Source organism: Tetrao urogallus (genome assembly GCF_951394365.1).
Source record: "Tetrao urogallus genome assembly, chromosome: 8".
Classification (NCBI taxonomy): Eukaryota; Metazoa; Chordata; class Aves; order Galliformes; family Phasianidae; genus Tetrao; species Tetrao urogallus.
Genome location: NC_136821.1, coordinates 4,417,924 through 4,441,273, shown reverse-complemented (window position 1 = coordinate 4,441,273; position 23,350 = coordinate 4,417,924). Strand labels below are relative to the sequence as shown.

Sequence of the window (23,350 nt, the reverse complement as noted above, 5' to 3'; positions counted from 1 at the left end):
ATTTGCAGAGTACCACAGTTTAAAAAAAAAACTCAATACAGTTGGACATGAAGATTAAAATGTTGGGAAAAAAAAGCTATATAGACATCAGTACATGTATTTGGTCTTGATTCTGGTTCAAAGGTGAGAGCATCTCTTATGCAAGGGGTATTGGTTTCCAGTACTCGCTATCAATTCACAGTGAGCTAATGACAAAGAACACTACTCCCTATTCTAGGTCATGATAGACATGAAAAAATAATTTAAATGCAGAACAAGGAGACAGAGAATTGAAGACAGTAACTTTGGCCACTGATGGCTTCGAAGGGGTTACACTATACCTGGCAGAAGTGATAGAATTCCATGTCAGATCAATAGGTGCAAGTGATTGCCTGCTATCACTGATGATGTCGATAGCACCGCTTCAGACCAGAAGCTTGAGGGCTCTTGTTTGCTGGGAGGTTAAACATGCTGCATTCACATCTCACTCCAATTACATTGCACAGGTAAGAGGAATTAAATAGGTATTACTCAATCAACCTCATTATCCCTGAGTTAAGACAGACAGAAATCACCAATTCAAACATTTTAATAAAGCAAACACATAACAACTGATGTGCTATTATGTACATTAAGCATAAGATTAATAGAGTAAGATTAGAAAAGAATGCTTTCAAGTGTCGTGTTTCACACATTAGAAGAAGGAATGGCATGTTTGAAAACAGGATGCTTGACTAACATCCATTTAATCTTTTCAGATGTTCAATTCATTTTTCAATGGAAATGCATCTGTTGAAAAAACAAGAACTCTGTCTCCAAAGCACTCCTACAAGAACAATTGCATCTACTCTGAAACAAGTACATCAGCCAAAAATCAATGCATTTTAACACAAGTCAATAAAATCATAAGAGATAGAAATATTTTAAACAGTAAGTATTCCCTAAGATATATATAGCATTAATGAAATAATTGGAACTCAGTTAAACGTCAACTTGAGTTAAATAGAGGGAGACTGGGGGGAAAAGCCCCACTAATAGTGGCAGCAATCTCTAAAATTATCATTACCTGGAATAGATTTCCCATAAAGCAACCTTTACCTTTCGCATGCTTTCCCCCCCCTTGATCAGTTAGCTGAGAAACACAAACGTGCCTTCACATCACACATCCTTCTGCATGCTGTTGTGTATTGTTGCCAGATTAGATCATGCTTTGATGGGACAAAATATTTGTCCCTTCTTAGAGCAATATGTGCTCCCTCTAGTGTCCACAGAAATCAAATCCAACTGGCAAGTAAACTGTACACAGAATCAGAATTGAATCATGTCCAGTTTTACAAAGGCATATAAGAACTAATGTGACTTAGCAATAAATCAACACGTAAGTAAATCATAGGACTTAAAACATCACCTAAATTTGCTAGAACTTGAATAATTCCTGGTCAGGAAAAGACACAGAACTGGAGAGAGAGCAATGTGTCACTACTTATCATAAAATACATCAGCTACATTACTATTTGGTCCCAAATCACTACATTTGAACTGAATCCCCAGTCAAGGAATCTGCTTCTTTGAAAACAGCTAAAACTATAAATTTCACAATAAGATTGAAATCAATTATTTAGATCAAAGTTCTCTGTTCGTTGGTTTAAATCACATCTAAATCACTTCGTATTAAGTCAATTCACCTTACTGAACCCTTTAATCTTTAAGTCAGTGACAGAGCTCCCATTGACTCGAAGAGGATGCTACAGGAAGATTCCCTTAGGCTGAGCAAACCAAACTCCTGTCTGTTCCTGCCAGAATCACGTTAAAGCAACCATTAGCCACATCCAATAGATTTGTCTTCCAGACCAAAAGGGGCATCGAGAATTACACGACCTCATGCTGAGACAGTAAGGAAGCAGAAAAAACCTGCTTTTTTCTTCTCCCTCCCTAGGTATTTATCTTTTAGCTAGCTCTGCTCAAGAGCCAACTTTGTTTCTTCCCCAGGAGCACTGAAGCCCTGATCCAGTAGCACGCACACGGAGCTGTTTGAGACAATGCAAAACTCTTTGCATTAAGTCCCACCTGTCCACTCTCAAAACACATTAGCTGATCAAAGTTGGAGATCTCTACACTTCAGTTGTTCTTTTTAGAGATGTACGCACACATGCAGCATTTTTAACACAATGCTGGCTGATGTTTTACTGCCATTGCAGCAAGAGAAAGACCCTGCATTCATTATTCAACTCTCTCTGAAGTCATGGCCGGATTTTGCCAACACATTAATTCTCACTATTTTTCTAAGGAAAAAGATCTTTGGAGGAAAACCAAAGCAGTGAGCACACACACAAATCCCAAATAGAAAGCGTTTTCTTAATAAAAAAAACCTCCATTAAAATCAGAAAAGCGATTTAAACATTTAAATTAAATAATGCAATTAAGAGAAACTAATTCATACATTCCCAAGGGGGTCTTTATGAGCTCTAAGTGTAGGACCAAGTTAACTGAAGTTGTGCTATTAACTTAACCTAACCACCAAATGGTCCTCGCCCCTCCTAAAATGGATGTTTCTCTCAATATCCCATACACTTATGTATTTCAACTATTCCTTCCTTAATAGCTGTTTCTGAGCATCTAAAGGGCTTTTATGACTGGTTACAGCTTTCTGGGAAACTGCATGTAGTTCTGATAAACTCTGATATAGTAAAAATCAGAATCTACTGCCCATAATGAGGCAATTATCTCACAAGATAAAGATAAATATGGAAAAAATCCAATTAAATTATTTTATTGTAATGCTGACCCTTGTTTTTTTTTTTTTCCTCTTGCACCTTTTACTCAGAAAATGTGCACGTGTCACCATTTAATTTGTACCTTAAAGCACAGTACTGCCATTATGCATGTATACACATTTGGAAGCTAATTTTGCACTTCAGACACACCTTTAGGAGCTGTAATTCATTTAATACCACTTCTGCATTTTCTTTACCTCTTCCAGAGAAAGACAGCAACAGCAGCATTTGAGTGTCTCCAAAGCAGTCAAGAAATTGGGACCTTATTACCAATGGATCACAATGAACTGCAGAAGAATGATGTCACTTGTATCTACAGATCACATCATGGTGATGACACTTACTTGGGGTGAATATCAACACAAGGAGTCCCCATGGTTACATGGTGATTAATTCATGGATTCTTTGTAGCACTTCAGCATAAGCAGCTGCTGGGCAGAAACCCAATGTAAACATGGTACCCTGCTTAACTGGGATATCCAGTTATCTTTTATTTTGTCAACAGAAAGCTATTAATAGTGACATTTAAAATAAGCTGAGTTTTTGAAAGCAAACTGGAAGTCACCACAGTGGGAAGGCATTTATAGGGTACCACCACACCACTGAAGAGATTAGAACAAAATTATTAGATTTCCAGGAGAAGAAAGAAACTGCTTCCACATACACTTCTACAGCCACACACAGTTTCAAGTCTTGAGGTTTTCCAAGAGTTGTGCTTACATTTCCATTAATTTAGGACTTCCTTGCAACAAATGGAATGTATTAAATACAAAGGTAGTAAGAATTTTAGGACAATAGCAAGTAGAAAATGGATAATCAGGGAACTGAAAAGAAAGCCCTGGGCTAGAACAACTGCATCAACACTCACACCCATGGTAGACTGAGTACATAACGTGTGTTTTCAAGTCAGAATGAGCTTTCAAATAATGAAGTTACTGGTGTGGCATTAGAAACTAGCTTTATAAAAGTTCTCTTAAAAAATAGGCATGGCAAGGACATGATACAAAGCGAAGGCTCATGCACTAGAGACACACTGAGCACCTCTGAAACTTGTGCTTCATCAGTAAGTGCACGTACTGAAAGTATTGGGGAAGAGGGGGGCAAATAAAAGATGCAGAGAAAAAACACCAGCTAGATCACATCCACTGGATGTCCTCATTTTTTCAAGCAGGTTTAACCCTGCATCTACAGGAAAGTCAGATAGATGGCTCACGACCTAGAAATACACGGTTGTGATTTGATTGAACAATCTTTACTGGAGGAGAGAGCTTGCTGAACTTTTGCTTAGAGCTTGTTTGTTTGTTTAAGGCAGTTCAGTAAAAAAAAAAAATTGACATTGTAGGAACAGTTACTGAACGGTAAGTGTGAAAGCTTTGCAGATCCAGACAGTCTGCCTACGTAGAACAAGGAAAGAAAGAAAACGCTCCAGAGATATTCAGGACAACTCCCACTTTCTATTCATTCTTTTCTTCCACAGAACCACCTCAGCTTTCGCTTCAACTCAAGGACTCCTAGTGCCCACTAAGCACTTCCCAAATGCCCACATCCTTCACTTCTATCCCATAACAAAAGGTTTAACTCTTCTTAAGCATCAACTCCAGCTGCTTTGTCATCAGTTCATCTCTGTGTCCCCCTCCTTAATGCTTTGCCCAGTTAAAATAAGAGGTGGTATTAGAAGCACGGCAATTCCTTTTGTCTGAGGACAAACTACAATTCATCCGCTGTTTCTATTCTTAATTGCACCCCTGTTCCTACACCAGGTGATGATCCCTGGCTCAACATACAAAAGAAGTTCTCAACATACGAAAGAAGTTCTCAAAATTTATATCGGATAAAATTGATCCCCTTTAGAAGAGGTGGTTAAAAAATTTGCAAAGGCAATGGAAAAGAAAGATGTACAGTTCTTGAGAAAGCATTTGTTATATAACCCCTCACTTACAAGATTATGCACCGCATAATGACTTCGGGAATCTCTCGTGCAGATCAGTTTTACGTGCATTAGTTTCTGCACTCACAGTGATCACAGACCTTGTCACTCAGCCTGCTCTCCCATAGACAATCCCCGTAAGAGCAGATTTGTCTTCGATAGCTTTTATTCCTAGCTTACAGCACAAGACAAAGAAGAAATAATTCTTAATCTACTTTGCCTAGCTAAGAAGAGGAAGTAATATAATTCAGACACAACGAGCTTGCTTTAGAGCCCCAGCAACTTGCCTGCAGCCCACAGACCAGCAATTAAAGAGACCACGGGGAAGAGCTGTTCTCAGCCCAGTCACAAACATTAGGATACCGGGAGGTAGAGCAGCTCAGCGGCACCAGGGAGCACAACATTCTGCCACTATTTAAAGACTCAGAAGAGGAAAAGATGAGACTCCCGCGGAGCTGTGGGCTCACCGGAGCAGGTCGGCTCTGCCTGACCAAGTGGCACAGCTCATAACCACCACCCTACCTTGAAAATTGGTTGAGTTCACTTTTTTTTTTTTTATTATTACATCTATTGATTTTTAAATTCTTGTTCTGGCCTTGTAAGGAACTAAAACAAACACAGTTTCCACGCGGGCAGGGTGACCCTCCTGGTGGCAGTGGCCAGTTCTCCTGCCTGAAAACAAGTTATAAATAGCAGTATTATTCATGCATCAATAGCATATATTCAAACACGTTTCAAAGACAGAATGACTGTAAACCAAGCCAAAGCAATACATACAAATCCATATTGCTCCCAAAATAACCTCTTTCATAGCTCTCAGCCAAGGAGCTTCTGCATTCTCCTGGTACAGAAGTGTCAAAGGCATCTTCCTCTTGATCCATTTGGATGAACCCACTAAGAGAAGCCGTGCTGCTGGAGCAGAGCAGGAACAGGTTCAAACAGAGATTAAGTGACTTTCACAAGTGGGAAAGAACACTGGAATGCAGGGTCTGAAAGGGAGGAAAGATTAAAAGAAAGGTGAAGAGGTGACCTCCTTTGATGGAAAATGAACAGGTTAAAAAATATATGAAAAAAGCACATCCGAAATCCAAAAGTTCAAACCCTTCCAGTGGTATTGAGACAAACCCCCAATAGGAACAGATTGTGAAGATCTGTAGAATTAGTAGGCATGCTTTTTGCTAAGCAGCATTTAGCAGTATTCAAAATGTTTACATGGTTGGGTTTTTGGGGGTTGTTTCTCCTTTCCTGTTTTAGAAAAAAGTACAGATGTTGTTAGAAGCCTACCTACTAATACATACTTTGAGTAAGTGAAACAGATTTATGAAAACCATTTCTCTAATTAAATAGAAAATCAACAGATGGCATTCTATAGGCAAGTCTCTATTTTCTTAATTTAATATGACTCGGATTGCAATCCGGTATGATTTCAAGAGTCTGATTTGAATATAACAGCTCTGAAAAAGCTGTGTGAGAAAAGACATTAGCAACCCACAGCAAGCATAACCCCCACCTTGCTAACCACCTTCTGTAACCCTTGGCTAGAAAGCAAGATTGTCTGGGTTGACTTCTGAAATGCAGCTTAGACAGAGGGAGTTTTGTTCTGAAAAACATAGACAGGATTTCAGCAGAGTATTCTAGCTAAGAAACGAGTACAGCTGCAGCACTGGAGTAATCCTTTCTGGGCAAATTCCCTTGAAAAAAAAAATATTATAAATAAATAAAAAAGGTATTCCAGTCCATACTTTGTCTGAAGTGGAAGTTTTCCTTTTCCCTTGAAAAAAAAAAATATTATAAATAAATAAAAAAGGTATTCCAGTCCATACTTTGTCTGAAGTGGAAGTTTTTAGCTGGCACCAATTTACCTCCCCTCCTTTCTTGGTGGGAAACAATTCAAGCAATTTCAATATATTTTTAGTTGGCTATCATAAAGATGCTCATGTTGCCATTCTGAAGAGCAGATTGCCCTGTAATTTCACGTTTTTCATCCTTGTGCAAATAAGTCACAGTTTACTGTAGGCTGGTTTTTCTATGTGTAATATGGGGATTAGCAATTAACATTTTAATTAAAGATGGATTAACCAATATTAGGAAAATTATGTCTGGAACTGTTCAATTTAAAATCCACCACATACGTACAGATAAACATATCTTTAAGTACAAGTAATTTTCTGGTCTGTGCAAGAATGATACGATTTAGGACTTTGAGAGACAGCATAGTAATTTGATATTATTACACATTGAGATAACTACTGAACAAATATAATAAGTGAAAAATTTTTTTCAAGAAGCTGCATGATTACCATTAAATTAAGTGTTAGATGTTCATTTAGCGAGGGTTCGGACCGCAGCTCAAGAAACGCTGCCTGTAGACCAGTTTTATTTGGTTATGTTCAAACCAAGAGTTGTGGTGAAGGAGGACACGTTGTTCTAAGTGTAAACTGTATTAACAGATTTCTGTACTCCTCGTTCCACTTGCAGTTTTTTTGCTGTGAGAATAAATCACAGCACGTTTTCTCTTCTTTTAGCAATCTTCATAGTGAGAAGCTGGAATCTGTACCATGTGCCTTCCTGCCTGCATCTGGTCTCATTTTGTCAGTGCACATCCCAAGTGCTGAGTTCTGTTGGATTGTGCTTTTGATTGTTATTATTGGGCTGAGGCAGCATTGTGAAGTTGGGCTTCTTGGGGGGAGGAGAGGAATGGACACACCTGTTAATCTTTACCACACTTCCCTTCTTGCAAAGGGGACAAAACTGGGTGGCATAAGAGCAAGATCAGCCAAAGAACAGGAAATAATATCATGTCAGATATCCAAACTTATTACACATCATTAAAAATGTATGGCAGTTGCACTTCCCCCCCTTCAGTCACAGAATGGAACACCCTTATGGCAAACACAATTATCAAAACCTGCAGAGAACTGTAGCAAATGTTCTCATCACCATCTTTTGAACCAATTTGGATATAGCTCAATGATTTTGCATTTACAGAAGAGTTCAGTATATACTTGCAGACCTAGTAAGCAGCATAATAAACACAATGAAGCCCTTTATACTCTTCAGCACCAAGGTATTTTATTTTACAAACAAAATAAAAAGAAGCCCAGATCTTTACAGCAGGCTGTTTCTAAAACAGCAGCAAACTAAAATCTCTTAAGCCCATTAACATCAAAAAGGCAAAGCTTTTGGGGGTTGAATAATCAGTTCCTCAGCATCTCCCTAGGTTTCATTTCACTGAGATTAGGAGTGACAAAAAGAATTTGTTCCCAACAGCTAGTGAGATGGCCTGGCACCATGGTGGGTACAGCCACATGGCAGGAGAGCAGTAATTCACAAGTAAGCAGACAACAACAGTGAACACAGATGGAATGGGAATAAACTTCTTCATTTTTAACTGAACTGGTGAGCTCCAGGCCAATGTTTAAGGCAATGTATATAGGTCATGTCAGATTTGAGTAGGACTCCTTTCTGTGTGATGAACTCATATGCTTATTTAGAATTAAAAAGAAAAGAAAAAAAAGTCACTTTCAAGGCTGAGTAAAGAGGAGGCAAAAAGGCATGGAGTAACTCAAGTTTGCAAAGCAACCAGAAAACAGTGAAGTAGCAGAAACGCATTTAAGAGCTGCTCATTTGAGCTTCAACATGACACCTTATTTCATAGATATACAGCAGAGGAATATTTGCAACAGCAACTGCTTCCTTTGCCAGCATGCCTCTTTGAACTTTCATAACTGGAATATTTTCATGGGATTACATTGTAAAATAAAATTCAAACTTACTTTTAAGGTACAAGTAGCAGGATCATGTTCTGAACCCCATCAGAGTTCAAAGTCTTAGGCTTGGAACTCCCTCACTCAAATTTAACCTTACAAAAGTTTGTATTAGAGAAGAGAAGGAGGCAGATGAGGGGAATTACTTCTAGGGAAGACATTCCCTTCTCTCTTGCCCAGGAAGATACATGACAAAGGCAGGCAACAATGGTAGAACAAATATAGCCACAGCTCCAGCCCAAGAATTCTCCATGGCCAACTCTACTCCCAACTCTACAGAGGGGATCAGGAAGGAGCTGCTGCCACTCAGCTGCTGCCTCCCATAGTCATGTCATCCCTTCAGCAGCCTGCTTCAGACTTGCACTGAAAGCCTTCCTGAGAAACATAACTTCTTGCTTTAACAGCTTCAGGAAATTGAGACATCATATTACACCACAGACCACAGGCAGCTCCTGCTGAATGCAGATAGCTGTACCATCTTGCATGTCTGCAGCATAGTGGGAATGCTTGTTTACACTGTACTTGGTAAGCATGCAACTCATTTCATCCATTGAAATGTTCTCTGATGTGAATTTAAGAAAGACAGGCCTAATATTTTTCACTATAAACAGTGCAATATATGTGTCTATTCTTTCTGTAAATCTGTTGACTTCGTCCTCAGAGCATCTTTTGAAATAACTACAGTTAACACCTTGTTGTTCTTTTGCTTGTCAAACCACGTACTACTAATAGCATTTCAGAAATAAAAGAAATGAACAGCGTGGACTGTCAAATCCTCAGCTGTGTTACAGAGAAAATATAAATACAAAGTGCTGCATTTGAATCCCACTAAGAGCAAAGTTCTAAGAAGCCAGCACAAAAGTTGCTGTGATATTTGAGGGGAGAGAGGGTGTTTTGAGGTAGCACATGTGCTGCCTGGAGCTGAGCTGTCATAGCAACAACCTCATTAAATCGTCCCTCATGGGAGTGCTAACCTGTATCCCAACTGTTGGAAAGATGTCATTTATAATGGGACTTAATTCAGTTAAGAGTCAAAGTACAGTAGACTTACAGAAAAAGTGAAATTGCTAATTTAAAGAATTCACAGAGGAGCACGAATACCATATCAAATGGCTGCAAAAATAAAAAGCTTGGCTTTCGCCCTCACCATCCTCCATTCCCCAGAACCACCACCAGTATCTCAGCCTCTTAGGCATACACTTTGCACCTTCTCTGTGACATCCTTACCTCTCTGTCAGGGGCTTTGAAGGTGCCTGTTTCTTCTTTTATTGCCCCTACATGCCAAGTATGACCAACACATTTGTTCATCCATTCTAACACCATGCACTGCCCCAGCAGCTAACAACCCACAGCCAGAGAGTTTAGATGCTCTGCTCTCAATTTTTTTTTTCCATGTTTAAGGATCTTGCTTTCAAGAAAACAACAAAAAAAAAAAGTGGGTATTCCCAAAAAAGTGGGTATCCAAATGAATATCTTTGTCATTAGGCAAAGGTAGCCACTAACTTCCAGAGCTGCTTCAATACCATACTTGTCAATTCCATAATGAAGTGGCAATAGAGCAATGGAAACATATTAATGAGTATTTGGATTTCATTTATAAAGATGTATGATTTAATAACTTTAATTGACAGCAATAATGCCCGAGTACAACGCATTTTGGAAGTGCCTTTCAGTTTTTAAAGCAGTGCAGATAATTGTAAATGAAAAATGAAAGAAAACTGCACTGCTCAGAAAATGAGTCATTAACCTTTCAACTCAAGAGCTACCGCTGGAATCTGGACCAGCAGGACTGCAGTTATTGAGGCAATTCAATACTTTAGACTGATTTCTTTCAGCTGTCTTCAAGTCTGGAAGAGTTTGTCTCCACCTCCCCCAAAATATGATCACTCTGCAGGTCGCTAACACACTAGGCCATATATATATTATATCTACAAACACGTCCTCAGCTTTTTAAAGTAAAAAAATAAACATATAAGCTACCCTTTGGACACCAACACTTTCAGCTAAGTGACAAATCCAGAATTAAGTTTACTCCAGAAATTGAGTTCTCCAGCTCCCGTATTTTTGAACGAAGTTTGCAGCATCACTTGGAACAACAGAGGAAAATGTTATAAAATATCTACGCAGTATCAGCTGCATAAAATAGATATTTATATCTGTCCTCCAGTATGTCTTAATCCAGTGGCAAGGTAACTAGTTAAATCCCATGAGTGAGATTTAAACTGCAGAACTTCAATTGGAAACCAAATTAGCAGGAAGCACCTCATCTTAATATGCAAAGTGAAGTAATAATACCTATATAACTTCCCATAATTTAAAGAAGAGTAATTTATTAAAGCTTTCCTCTAAACGTGCAGGTGGTTAAAGGAAAAACTCAACTTCAAAAACAAGTGGATCCTAAGTTTAGATAAAAGCCCTGCTCCTGTTTGCACTGCTCTTTATTGTCCCACAGCACAGATATTCCATCTATGCTGATGGAAAAAAAAGTTAATTCTTTCCTAACAAATTATTTTCATTAAACATATGCAATTATTGCATTCTGTTTTGAAACCCAAAAAATATTGTTTTGCAGCTCAAGGTATGATTTCATTTGGTACGTGTGGAGCTGTGCAAGGCTGTCCGTACTTTAGCGTATTTATTCTCTGGCTGCTAGCAGAGCTGTCCAAGAGCATACTTGAAGCCAGTTGCAACGTACAGATTTTTCAACTAAAAAAGGGGAGAAATATTGGCCAGACAGTTAATTAAATGGCACCAGGACTTTTTTTTTTTTTTTTTTTTACTTTTTTCATAAAATTCAGTTTGCATTCCAATCCTGTATTAGGTATATGATGACACCAAATATAATAAATCTTCATTTATTGTCAGTAGATTTCTAACCTGGTTCTTTTAAACAGCGTGATGAACACACTTTAGCAGAACACATTTAATAAGGGAAAGATTGATGGAGCCTTTCTTTTTTTGTTGCTCTGTATGGGTTAGGGTCCAACTGCAAGAACTTGGAGAAAGAAACCCCTCAGTTTTTCCCTCTTTAGCAACATTTCACCTTTTTCTGGGATACAAATTCTCCTCTCCAAATCTCTGCTACTGGGTGAGCTCAAGCACTAGCATCGCTCAACTGGTGCAACTTCAACCCCTAGGGCTATACTGCCATGGCCAAGATCTGCTCAAGTCTTTCATCATTATTTCGTTTAAACAAAGCATGGTGAGCTGCTACCTCCAGCACAGAAGGCATTCTAGCAAGCAAAAGGTCACTAAGGGCAAAAAAGAAAAGGTTCTTCTTCCAATCTAACCTTGATTCCAGTATCACTGCCCTGAAAAACAGAATCCCCCCCCTTGATGAGTTACATACATGAGCAGTCCTTCCACAGCCATCCTGCTCCATGTCTGCCATCAGCACACAGCAAAATCCTAATTCAAACCTCTATTGCAGCACTTTACCTCACCCCAGCTCTTCAGATATTTTGCTTTTAAAGAAAAATGTGTTTTGTTTAAGAGATTTTGGGAGTTCCTGGAAAACCTTACCCCAGCCACTTCTACACAAAAGTCTGCAAAGATGATGGAAAAGGTGCAACTCTATAAGTTACACGAGCCCCACCAGGCCAGCAGAAAGCACAGGCTTTAAGTGGTGTTCCTTCCCAAGTATGGGGACACATATTATTACTAGCTAATGAAATTCATATGCATACCTCCTACTTATTGCTTTTGAATTATATCCTCCTGGATGTTTGGTGGCTCAGCAGACCGATGTCTCTAAAGATATTACTTCTCTTTTTATCACTGGAAGCAACATGCATGCTATCATGAGGATTAAGATGATTAATTAACAATGAGGTTTTGAACTATAGCATTGGACAGATTCAACCCATAGCTAGAAAATTCCCTGACAGTTTCCTTGATTATCTTCGTATTCTGTTTTAAACACTAACAGGCTTCCCAGAAAAATACATGTAGTTTATCCATACACTCAAACTCACCCGTTTTGAAATCTCAGTTTACACTGATAATTGTATTCTGCTGCTCTAGAAAAAAAAAAAAAAAAAAAAAACAAAGACTAAACTAATCTACAAAATACAGTTTTAGAAATGTGCTTATTGCATATAAATCTGGTTGCTTTAAAGGGCAACCACTTCCACAGCACAAAGTTCACGTAAATCTCCCTGCAAGTCCCAAATGCAAACACTATCTACAAAGTTCACAGTCATTGCATTTCACAAAAGCTTTGCAGAATACATTTAACATGAGAGAAAAAACTAGATTTCAATTCTTCACTTCATCTTCTTGACAGAAAGGTGTCAATAGAAAGATGACAAGAAAGCAAACTGGAGCCTGTGCAACTTTATTACTGAAGTATGGGCAGATAACTTTGTGTTATTAAAACATCACTGCAACACCGCTGACATTTGTGCCTAACAGTGGCAGCTATTTCTATTGAGATGAGCTGTTTTAAGCCTTAGTTATCAGTCACAAAGAAAAAGTTATTCTTGAAGTCTTCAAGACAGTTGAATATTAAATACATCTATATGTACCTGAAGTCCCAGAGGGCACTGCCATTCATTTCTATAATCAATTAGATATAGCTCATCTATGAGCTCTTCACTAATACATTCATTTCCAACAACTTCAAGGAATCTTGCAATATCATGAAGAAAAGAAGATGCTAGATTTCCCTGTAGCTTACACAAAACAATACTCCCATATGCCAAACATTGCTGCTTATCCCCACTCACACAAAAGCAAATTTTAGGGTACAGAAATATAGTGAAACTTGGTAAAAGTTGGAGGGCTTTTTTTTTTTTTTTTTTTTTTGTAATGGACATGGCCTTCCTGCTCTCTACCTAATAAAATAATCCAGTAATTTAACAAGTAGCCCTCCTCGCCTGTTTCCATTACCTACTTCTAGGCTGTTTGTTTCCCTCAGGCTGCAATTCCAAATGAAAGCAACATTCAACAGGCACTTGTATCCACAAAAGCTGTTACTATCTAATAAGCTCTGCAGCACCTGGACTCCTGAAGTCATAAGAGGTTTTCCCAGGCATGAGGTTTTGGAAATTTGATAAGTGAGATATTCTACTCAAGGTGCCAGCGTGCAATTCAAGGTGAACAAGTTAACCACTCCATTTGCTCAGTATAAATGTAAAGCTCCTGGCCAGTGGATGCTTACCAGGTGTCACATTAAACAGTGTTATTCAAAGATTTCCACTTAGATGCAGCAGCTTTTTCTGTTAAGCATAAAGCAGAATAGAAGAGTGGAATTAAATGCAAATTTAGAAGTACTTAGAATTAGTTTTCCCTTGTTAGCTTTATGCATGCATGATCAGCCAGTAGTGGCTGCTTCGAGATAACCATGCTCAACATATTGGTATTCTCCCCAAAACTAACACAGCCCCAATGGCTGGCTTCAAAAAACAGCTCTCCACAGTGTTGCTTTGCTCCTAGGACCACCAAGGACATGCCATGCTATCTTTGGCAAGAAAATGCCCACTGCGAGGCTAAAGAGACCACTGATCGGTTGCACTCTCACATTATTTCATTAAAATAAATAAAACTTTGAGAGGTATTCTATTAATTTTGCATACTTCCATCATGCTTCTCACACGTGATACAGAACTCAAGTTGCCCTGTACCTTCCTTTGCCCTTATTTCACATAAATGCTTTTAGTTGTACTGCTCTTAACTCTCCATGGCCGCACATTAAGCACTCCTGCAGTCACCGGCTACCTCCTGAGCCCAGCCAACACCGCAAGAGCAGTCACTGCACGTTTAGCTGCATTACCTCGTCTTTGCAAGGCACATTTGTCACAGCTTGATACCGTTGTGAAAAGACAGGCCACCAATTAACGCAAATCAGTGCGGTTTCACTGAAGAGCATTTAACGATTCTCACTGACAAAATCATAGCATGGTTCAGAGTGCTTTACTCATTGCTGAATACTACTAATTGGTTAGTAGTTAGAATTCAGCTTTTTGCAGCAAAAGAGAATTTATCACAGAAATGCACGAATTGTATTAAGAACAATCCACAGCAACTGTTGAACTGCATCAGAAATACAAGCAGTTTTATTTGCTTGAATGTGTTTTAAATATGGAGCCCCACAGTTTGCATCTGAGCAGCATTACAGAATTTTCTCATTGTGTTGACAGCCATCTGCTTCCAACCCTCTTCTTATCGCCCAAAGATCAGTCAAAGTTTGGTATGACAGACCAGATTTCTGCACAGAAGAAAAAGCTACTCTGTAGGACCAAGTAAGCAACAAAGGCTGGAGATCTGAGCAAACCTACCTAGAATTTTGGGGAAATCAAGTTACAAAAGCTTACATCTGATACCCTCCTGCACTATTATGGCATACACAGTTTGCAGGTCTCTGAAAAAAATCAAAGTGGCAGATCAGCTGACACCAATTTTCCAGTGGAGTATTATCTACAGAGTAAATGGGTAATATTGTGTACTGTCAGTTCTGTTTAAGTCACAGTCCCTCGAAACCCAGAAAAAGAAATGTAACAAGCCAAGAGAAGGACCTCACTCTGATGGCTCTGTACACACACGCTGATCCAGGTACAAGCTCCAATTTTTAGCACTGCAGTAACAGGGCCATTGGGGTCAGGGTGCAAGACCTTGTTTGCTTGGCCCTCTGGCACTCTAGCCTGCACCTTGAAGTCATACCTCTCCCTATCTAATATTTCATTTATCCATGTATATACAAGCAAAATATCCTCAAAGGAGTGGCTCATATCAGCCCTCTATGGCTAATTGCTGCTACAAGCCAGGCAAGCCCCACACAATACCTGCAAGGTAGATGCTTGCTCTGGTGTAGCCTTGCTAGGTTGTCCACAGAAGCAATAAAAGCAATCCAACATGACCAGCTGCAGTCACAGAATAGTGCCTTAGCTTTTCCCACACTCACATAGTCTCAACTCGCTTCATCTCCATTGTACACAATTTAACAAGGTAGCCTAAAATATTTTCCTAAGAATATCATAACATGACATTACCAGAAAGAAAGCATTTGTTCTTCACTGTTCTTTCCGTATCTTAGATATAAAGAACCATTTGGCTCAGGGGACCCAAGAAGGAATGAATTCAGATTTGCAGTCTCCTTGTTTTGCTTCCAGTCCTGAGCCTACACTGTGCTTGCAGATATCCCTCAAAAAACAAAGAAAAAAACTAAACTCAATGCAATTGCTCAAAATAAATGAGTTTTTCATTATTTCTAGTGAGGTGAGGCTTCATGTTTTCCAGGACTCCTCGACTGAATAGAGTAGCAGTTCACCAAGTATTAGAATAGGAGATCTAGAATATTCCAAGGTGGCAGGGATCCATAAGGATCACAATGTCCAAAGCTCAGCTCCACACAGGATCACCCAAACCCTATGGCTGAGAGCAGCATCCCAACATTTTCACAAACAACTTATAAAAGACTCTTTGAAATCAGAGGTGCTGAGAAACTACAGACATGAACTTCAAGGAGTCTAACTTAGTGAAACTGCAGTAGTTTCTAAATCATAACTGCTGGTTTTCCAGCAACACTGATTATTTCATCACCTCTGCACATCATCAGAAATTGGGAAGCTGGGTGGTACATCGGCATCAGTAGTGAAGAACAGACTTCCACGATTTCTGGATCGCCATCAGATTTTTGTTTACTAGAAAACTTCCTTCATGATTTCAGAATAAAGTACTATTCACTTCTGACCCAGGTGCCATCTCATTACTTTTACTTACCCTGTTCATGTAGTAGGAAGTAGGATGAACCTCAATTCTAATACTCTGTTAAACATCCCTGTCACTGTACTTCATTACTCTAATTCATCAGATTTTGTGTTCTAAGCTTCTTTTAATGAGTCTTAGGTACTTGGAATGACTGAAAACTAGCCATAACTAAACATCTTGAATGATAAGTACAGTGCTTCATCTAGAAAATGAGCCAGTCTTGTCTGCCTCACACAGAACTAAGTTCAGCTGTAACCTAACTGCTTCCAAGTAGCAGATCATACATGTCAACACACTGATCTGTCTGGAATTTTGCCTGTTCCTCAGGAAAAACTGATCTCCCCAAAACAAGTGATTTTTTTTCCCCCCTAAATGAGACATTGTCATTGTAACATTTATTTAAAATGAATAATTGATGAAATAATTCAGTTTCTCAGTTTGTAATGGTCCTCTAGAAAAGCAGTGATGATTTTATCCAAATATTTAAAAAATATATATCTGGGAAATATAAAGTGGGCTCAATAAAAGAAACCCAGGCAAAAGCGATGCTACCTTTGAAATAAAAATAAGTTTTTTTGAACAAAGTCTCTAATACAAAACAGAAAAAAGTAACTTGTCTTCCAAATAAGATTTTTCAGCTATATTCTAAATAAAATGACCAAGTTCCCTGCACTCCTAAATCCTGGCCCTGTTACCAGTAAAGACAAAAACACAGAATACATTGATTTCAGCTGTGTTAACTCAGGTGTGTGGTCTATTTGATAGCATAATAAAACAAATTAAGTAAAACCATTCTTTTCTGGAGAAGTTGCACTGCTGAACAGCATGCTTCCCTTTCATAAGCACACAGTTTTACACAAATATCAACATACTTCAGATAAATCAGTGTTTGCATATGCAAAAGAATGGCAATGAACTTACCTTGCTCTTTCCTCTTTCATCTCCATAGCATTTGCAAGCAGGAAGAGGCAGGTGTTTTGGGGAAACCTACCTACCAGCCAGAAAATTGCTGTGATTTTTCTCGTGATCTCCTTGCATTAGTAACTGTTTTATATGCATTTTCATGTCTACACATCGCCACAGCATCTCTCTAATGAGGTATGCTGGAAGGATAGATCAGATAGTACTATTTGGGTACATCTTCCAGTGCCTGAAAAATTATTCTAAAAGACCACGTTTGAGGAAAATGCTTGGCTGCATGCTACAAAAGCAACAGGTGCAAACCCAAGTGCTCTCCACCAATTGCAGTGGAATAAGCGGCCGCCTAAACTATCTGATAATATCAAAATTGCATTTTAAAAACTGTTGACAAAAAAGATTTTTGCTAGTTTGCAGACAGGCAAATTGAAATCACAAAGCATTATATGAAAACTGACTGGGTATTTTTTTTTTGTTTTGCTGGAGCGTGCGTTCGTGTGAGCAGAAGAATTCATCCTTGACAAAACAGCCCACAGGAGAAATACTGCATTTGCAAAGCATTGCATCAGCATTTGTCTCACACATGGTCTATTCCCCCCTCCAATATATCATCGTACGACTATTTGAGAAAACAAAACTGCATGTTCTCATTCTCCAAGATTCCTTTGTTCATTCAAAGGAAAAAAAAAATAGTGAAGCTTCTGAACTACTCCTAAATAAAACTGTGTTGGTAGAAACCTTGAGGAATTATACTTTTTTTTATTCTCAGAGTTCAAGATTTGTCTCTAGAGCACTTATCCAATCATATTTGAAGCATAAGTCATTCAGTAGAGTCACACACAGAAGCTACCACAAAATGTCCTACTGACAATAAGGCAACAGATAATTCTAAATGCATCAATCTTACCAAGAAAAAGAAAGTACACTACTTCTGAAGCAAAGCTGTTTCAACAGCTCGGCTCCTCTGGAAGGCCATGTTATTCAGCAGAAAGCCACACGTGAAATGTCTAGGAACACGGGCTGATACTGAAGCACATTTCAGAACATGATGTACCATATCTAGAACACTTAATACCGTAATCTCTACTTTTCCAACTCAGAGAACTCAACTCTACTTCTAATTGAATAGAAATAAAAGTCTTAGAGTGTAACTCACTTCAAGACAGGCATTACATCATCATTTAGAAGCCCCATTACTTAGCAGTATTCTATATACTGCAATGTTTGGGTATTAACACACAACCACAATTTATTACAAACTGGTGGAGAAAAACGTGACTGCCAAAGGGACATACAGTCATCTTCTATACTATATACCACATTTGAAGATTGCCTGAAAAATACAGAGAGCCCCAGTCAAGTTCCATGTTAATGTTATCGGGTTGGAACTTGATCCTGCAGCTCCCTTCCAACCCAAGTCATTCTATGATGATAGGTGGGAAGCACTGACACCAAGAGTAACAAAATAAAACCAGATAGATTAAAAATATATATATTTTGCCTTACTGCATTTGTAAATTCAATTCAGCTTGGGCATTTCTACCATTATGGTCACCAACCAAACAGCTGGAGACTGGCTATTCAGTAAATTGAACTTATTTGTAGAAAATGACAAAAATCAGACCAAAAACAACTTGTGTAACTACAACACACTGGTGGGTTGGACAGAAAGCATGTAGTCACTGAGTAATAATATTAATAAAGTCCAATTAGGAATTAATTGCACTCACAAGTTCAGGATTTAGTGCTGCAATACACATACTTAGCTCCAGCTCACACTAAGTACAATAGTCATCATGACTTGCATAAAAATAATCAAGTTCTGATATTTTTGTCCTCACTGTTTATGATTAAAAATGTATTAAGTGCCACTAAAATGACTTCAAGTATTTTTTTTAAATATTACATTTGAAAAATCATGATTACTAAATTCAGATTAATATATTAAAACTATGAAATGACATGATTGAAAGTATGCTACAGTAATACAACCAGCGTTCTACCATCGAGCTTACAAGCATCTCTAGAGATAGCCATGACTCTAAATTCTTAAAATGAAGATACCTACTACCTTTACAATCAACAGAATAAAGAGAACCCTATTTTACTCAACTCCAGATAGCAGATAAATGGACATAGCAGAGCTGTAGAGAAAAAACACTTTCAAGCTGCTGTCTGATATCACTGAAGTTAGCACAAATTTCACCACATGCTACAGATAAGATGAAGTCCATGTGAACATAAAGGTACAGATTTATATGCTCAAGTTTTCACATAACACTTAAAAAAAAGTACTATATGAAGTTAGAAGAGTTTTTCCACACGTCTTTGTAGATCAGCTACTTCAACATGCAAGAGTACCTGCTAAAGCTCTAAGATAAATTAGTAAAAAGCTTGCTACAGGACAAGTTTACACACAGTCCTCATAGAAAACATCTTGTTTTGAACTGCAAAATGCACAAACAGTTTAAAAGGACATCTTTTGCAGAGTGACATCTGCAACACTTTTATTAAGCTAGAGTTCCAAAATATTGAGCTAAACTGAAAATAACCTGCAGAAGGGAACATGTACAGCACTTCAGAGGTAGCCACACAGCTTGCTCAGTCTCCAGAAGCATCAGAATTTTGTTCATGCAGTCACATACACCCAATGGAGGACAAATATACATCACCGATCACCCTATAAAACTAAAATTGCACTTGTGGATATCTCTCACGATTTCTTTAATTACTTCTTATTGCACATCCTTCTAACTACTGTCCTAAATCCATTGATATATTCCCACCCTTCCCTGTAATTTCGCCTCTCCCATGACAGATAAGTTCTTAATAGCAGAGCGTGCTTCCTGCAGCATTGTTCTTCGGAATAAATAAATAGGAATGTCACTGCGACCTTGGAAGTATTTCTTTTTCATGTACAATACTAGTACTTATTACCTATGCTCAAGGCACACAAGTGGCATTAAGAATGAGAACAAGCACCTCTGTAGCACAGCACAGAAATGGGTCTTTTTTAGAGAGTACTTCCCAATGGATTGCTAAGCCAGAGCTCAGGCTGGTGAAGTGCAGCAGCATTTGGTACCCTTGGTTTCAAGCATTTTGCTACTAATAAAGAGACTGCTGAAAAACCACCCAGCATATCCAGCTGCTTGCTGTGACACCCTGATGGAGAAGGAAGGCCACCAGCAATCACCACCAGGAGAAGACAGATAGATTTCACCTGGTTTCTCCCTGTTACCAGGTGAGTAATCCAAAATAACATCAGCTGAACCCTGAACCTGAGAATTCCATTTCTAAGCAATTCATCTCCAGCCTTTACTTAAACATGGTCAAAGGACACTGTGAAAACAGTAAATTCTCTGCTAAGTGGAACCAAGGTAGACATTTTGAACACTACGAATTCAGAGAGAAGCCACTTCCATGAAGATTTGCCTTTCCTTTAAAAGCTTAAAATTACCTAAAAATATGAATTGAATGTGTGATATACCATCACTCAGCAAGCATCAAATTCCCAGACAACATTTGTCCACTCAGTAGAGGACCAGTATCTGACAGCCCTAAAGGATAAGCCCTACAGCACTCCCAATCCTATTTCTCATGATATGGAGACTTGTGAAGATCCATTCTCAGGCTCCTTAGTGAGACCATTACAGCTTCTTTGCCAGAGAGCTGCGAGTTTCCTCAGAAGGAGATCGACTGAAGCACCAAGGAGCAAGTTATACTTCATGACTGAGGTGGCAGAACCCAGATGTTACCCTCATCTTATCACCTCCCCTGATGTATTCCCCTCCCAAACTACTTTGCTTCTATTTTCCTTCATCTCATTTCCTTCTCTTTCTCCATCTTATTTTTTCTTCCATTTATACATACATCAAAATAAAGCATTTGTAACCTGGTTAAGGGCAGAACCGACCCAAGGATATTCTCCCAGTCAACTGGGAAACTAGAGAAGAGGTTTTATTACTTCAAACTTCAGGGTTCTTATTTCTTCCTCCTCTTTTTTTAATCCTAAAAATTATCCACCAGTCTAATAGGCATTACCTCTCCCTACAACATTCACTAATATTTAGCATTACCATGGCTACCACAACAGTGCTATTAACACAATCCATGACATTTTCCCAATTCTCTATTACCTACCAATGTTGAACCGCAGTGCATTCCAAATTTCAGTGCCTTTCAGATACATTAAACCTAGCATGCTTCAGTGCCTCAGAATTTCCTCCTGTGAAGGAGGATCAGCTTGGTATGGTCAATAATTTTAGCAGTATATCATGAAGTTTATCTGATGTGCAAAAGCAATTTGCTATCTGGATGCCTCAACCTTTTTATGTTGAGACCATTTGACTTTTTTAACAAAATGCCTTTTAAGTCTTGATTTGTACTCCACTCAGTTTTGATAAGACATGACATTATGATATGATGAGCTAGTTGATTCTAAGTAAATTTGATTTATCCCACTTTTGGGGCTCGTATGGTTTACAAGGATGCTGTTTTTTAAGATAGGATTGATCTTAATGTAAGCTGACAGCACTTTTTTTTTTTTTGTGAAACACTAAGTCAGAGCGAGGTAATGAAAACAAGATATAGGGAAAATGAAGTAAAATTTACACAACAAAAATTAATATTCAGAAATATTTGCTTATCTCCATGAAAGGAGATAGGATGATAAATCAGTTTCCAGAAGAATTCTGCAAGACGTTTGCAAGTTTGATCCTTATTCATGAAATCAGACACAGGCTACAGCTACTGGAGCACAATCTGACCATTCTGAGAATATCACAGAAAGTTCTTGAAACGTTTTCCATCAAACAACACTGCCACAGCTACGAATCTTCCTAGACAGAGGTAAGGCATGGGTACCTTTAGCAAAGCTGAAAGGTTTTCGAAGAACCTCTCCCGTCTGGCTGAGCACGCTGCTCAGGTGCCATTACACCCTCGTTCCTTCGTACTATTCTCATAGTTACGATGCAGCGTTATCAACACGGAACTTTGGGATGCTGCAGCAATGCTTCCCTCTCCCGTAGCTGGTTGTTTCTCATTTCTGCTGCTCGAATCACCTGAGCTGCTTTGATAGCTGGGTGGGAAGGACCGGAGAGGTTCGGGAGTTGAACTGAAGCACGAATGCGTACCCCGAAGAGCAGAGCCCCCTGCACTCCCCCCACCGAGTTGCAAACAGTTCGTAAACACTTTGGTAGGTGGTGTGGATGCGATAGAGAAAAGCTGGATGCCTAGTAGTGAGAACTGAACGTTGTGCAGAACTGTGCGTCTGCTAAAACGAAGCTAAGTTCGACAGGCTGGGCACGACAGCATTCAGCGCAGCCACGTTCAGTTTGGAAGGGAAAGGGCTGCCAACAGCCCCTCAGCTGTCTTCTGATTAGCAGCGTTTTGCACGGAGGAAAGAAACCCGAGGCAGCTCGGCACACCTGAGACAGGAGAGGATCCGCTACTTTGAGAAACGCTCCATTCCACGCCGACCCCAACTCAACCCCAAAAACGAGAGCTTCGAGACCGCTACAAAACGCTACCCCCGGCGGAGGCTTTGATCAGAGACTCGTTAAGGAGAGAAAGAGTTGCAACTTCTAGCGCTGCCCACGGCCCCGCGCTCCCTCCCGCAGCGCTGCCTGCAGCCCGAACTCTCGGATGCGATGCGGGCGGCAAAGGGGCAGCGTTACCGGAGGGAACTTCGGCTGCGCTTCGGGACCTGCACCTCCGCATTAACGCTTCCTCGCGGGAGCATCGACCCCGGGAGAGCTCGGCTCTCCCCTTCCTGATGCTCGCTCACTCTCCGCAGCGAAACTCCCCCAAGTTCCCCCGCACCCATTCAGCTCTATGTCTCCAAAGTTCCCGTGCGCGAGGACGATACCAACACCAGAGGAAAGTTAAACGCGCTCCGCACACCCTTACCTCCTCGGGCTCCCGCTGCCAGCACCTCCGCGACGGGCGATAATCCCCAGTGCGCTGCCAGGAGAACCAGGAGGAACGCGGACATCGCGGCGGAGCTCTGCCAGCTGTCGGGCTGCGGGAGCGGAGCGGCAGCGCCGGCGTGCCGGGAGACTCTGCGGGAGCCGACGCCGACGCCGGCACTTTTCAACGCGGTGCGCACCGGGGCTCGGCTCACACAGCGAGCGGGCAGCGCGGAGCGCCGCCGGTCGGCACAGCCGCGCTCCGCCTCCGCTTCCCGCCCTCGGCCCGCCTCGCGCCCCGCCCCGCGCCCGCGGAGCGCCCGGCGTGGAGCAGGCGGGGAGGCGGCTCTGCGCTGCTGCCTGCTTTGGTTC

At 39.9% G+C, this 23,350-nt stretch overlaps 1 protein-coding gene across 1 annotated transcript in view; it reads right to left on the bottom strand.

Annotated features, from left to right (window-relative positions):
* The window catches only part of LRP1B (LDL receptor related protein 1B), a gene marked incomplete at both ends in the record, with an annotated part of 589,444 nt that extends 566,380 nt beyond the window's left edge, over window positions 1-23,064 (bottom strand). The window contains one exon of the mRNA XM_079539425.1: window positions 22,980-23,064. Coding sequence (XP_079395551.1) covers window positions 22,980-23,064 — 85 coding nt within the window. The remainder of the gene's footprint in view (window positions 1-22,979) is intronic.
* Between the last annotated feature and the right edge of the window lie 286 nt (window positions 23,065-23,350).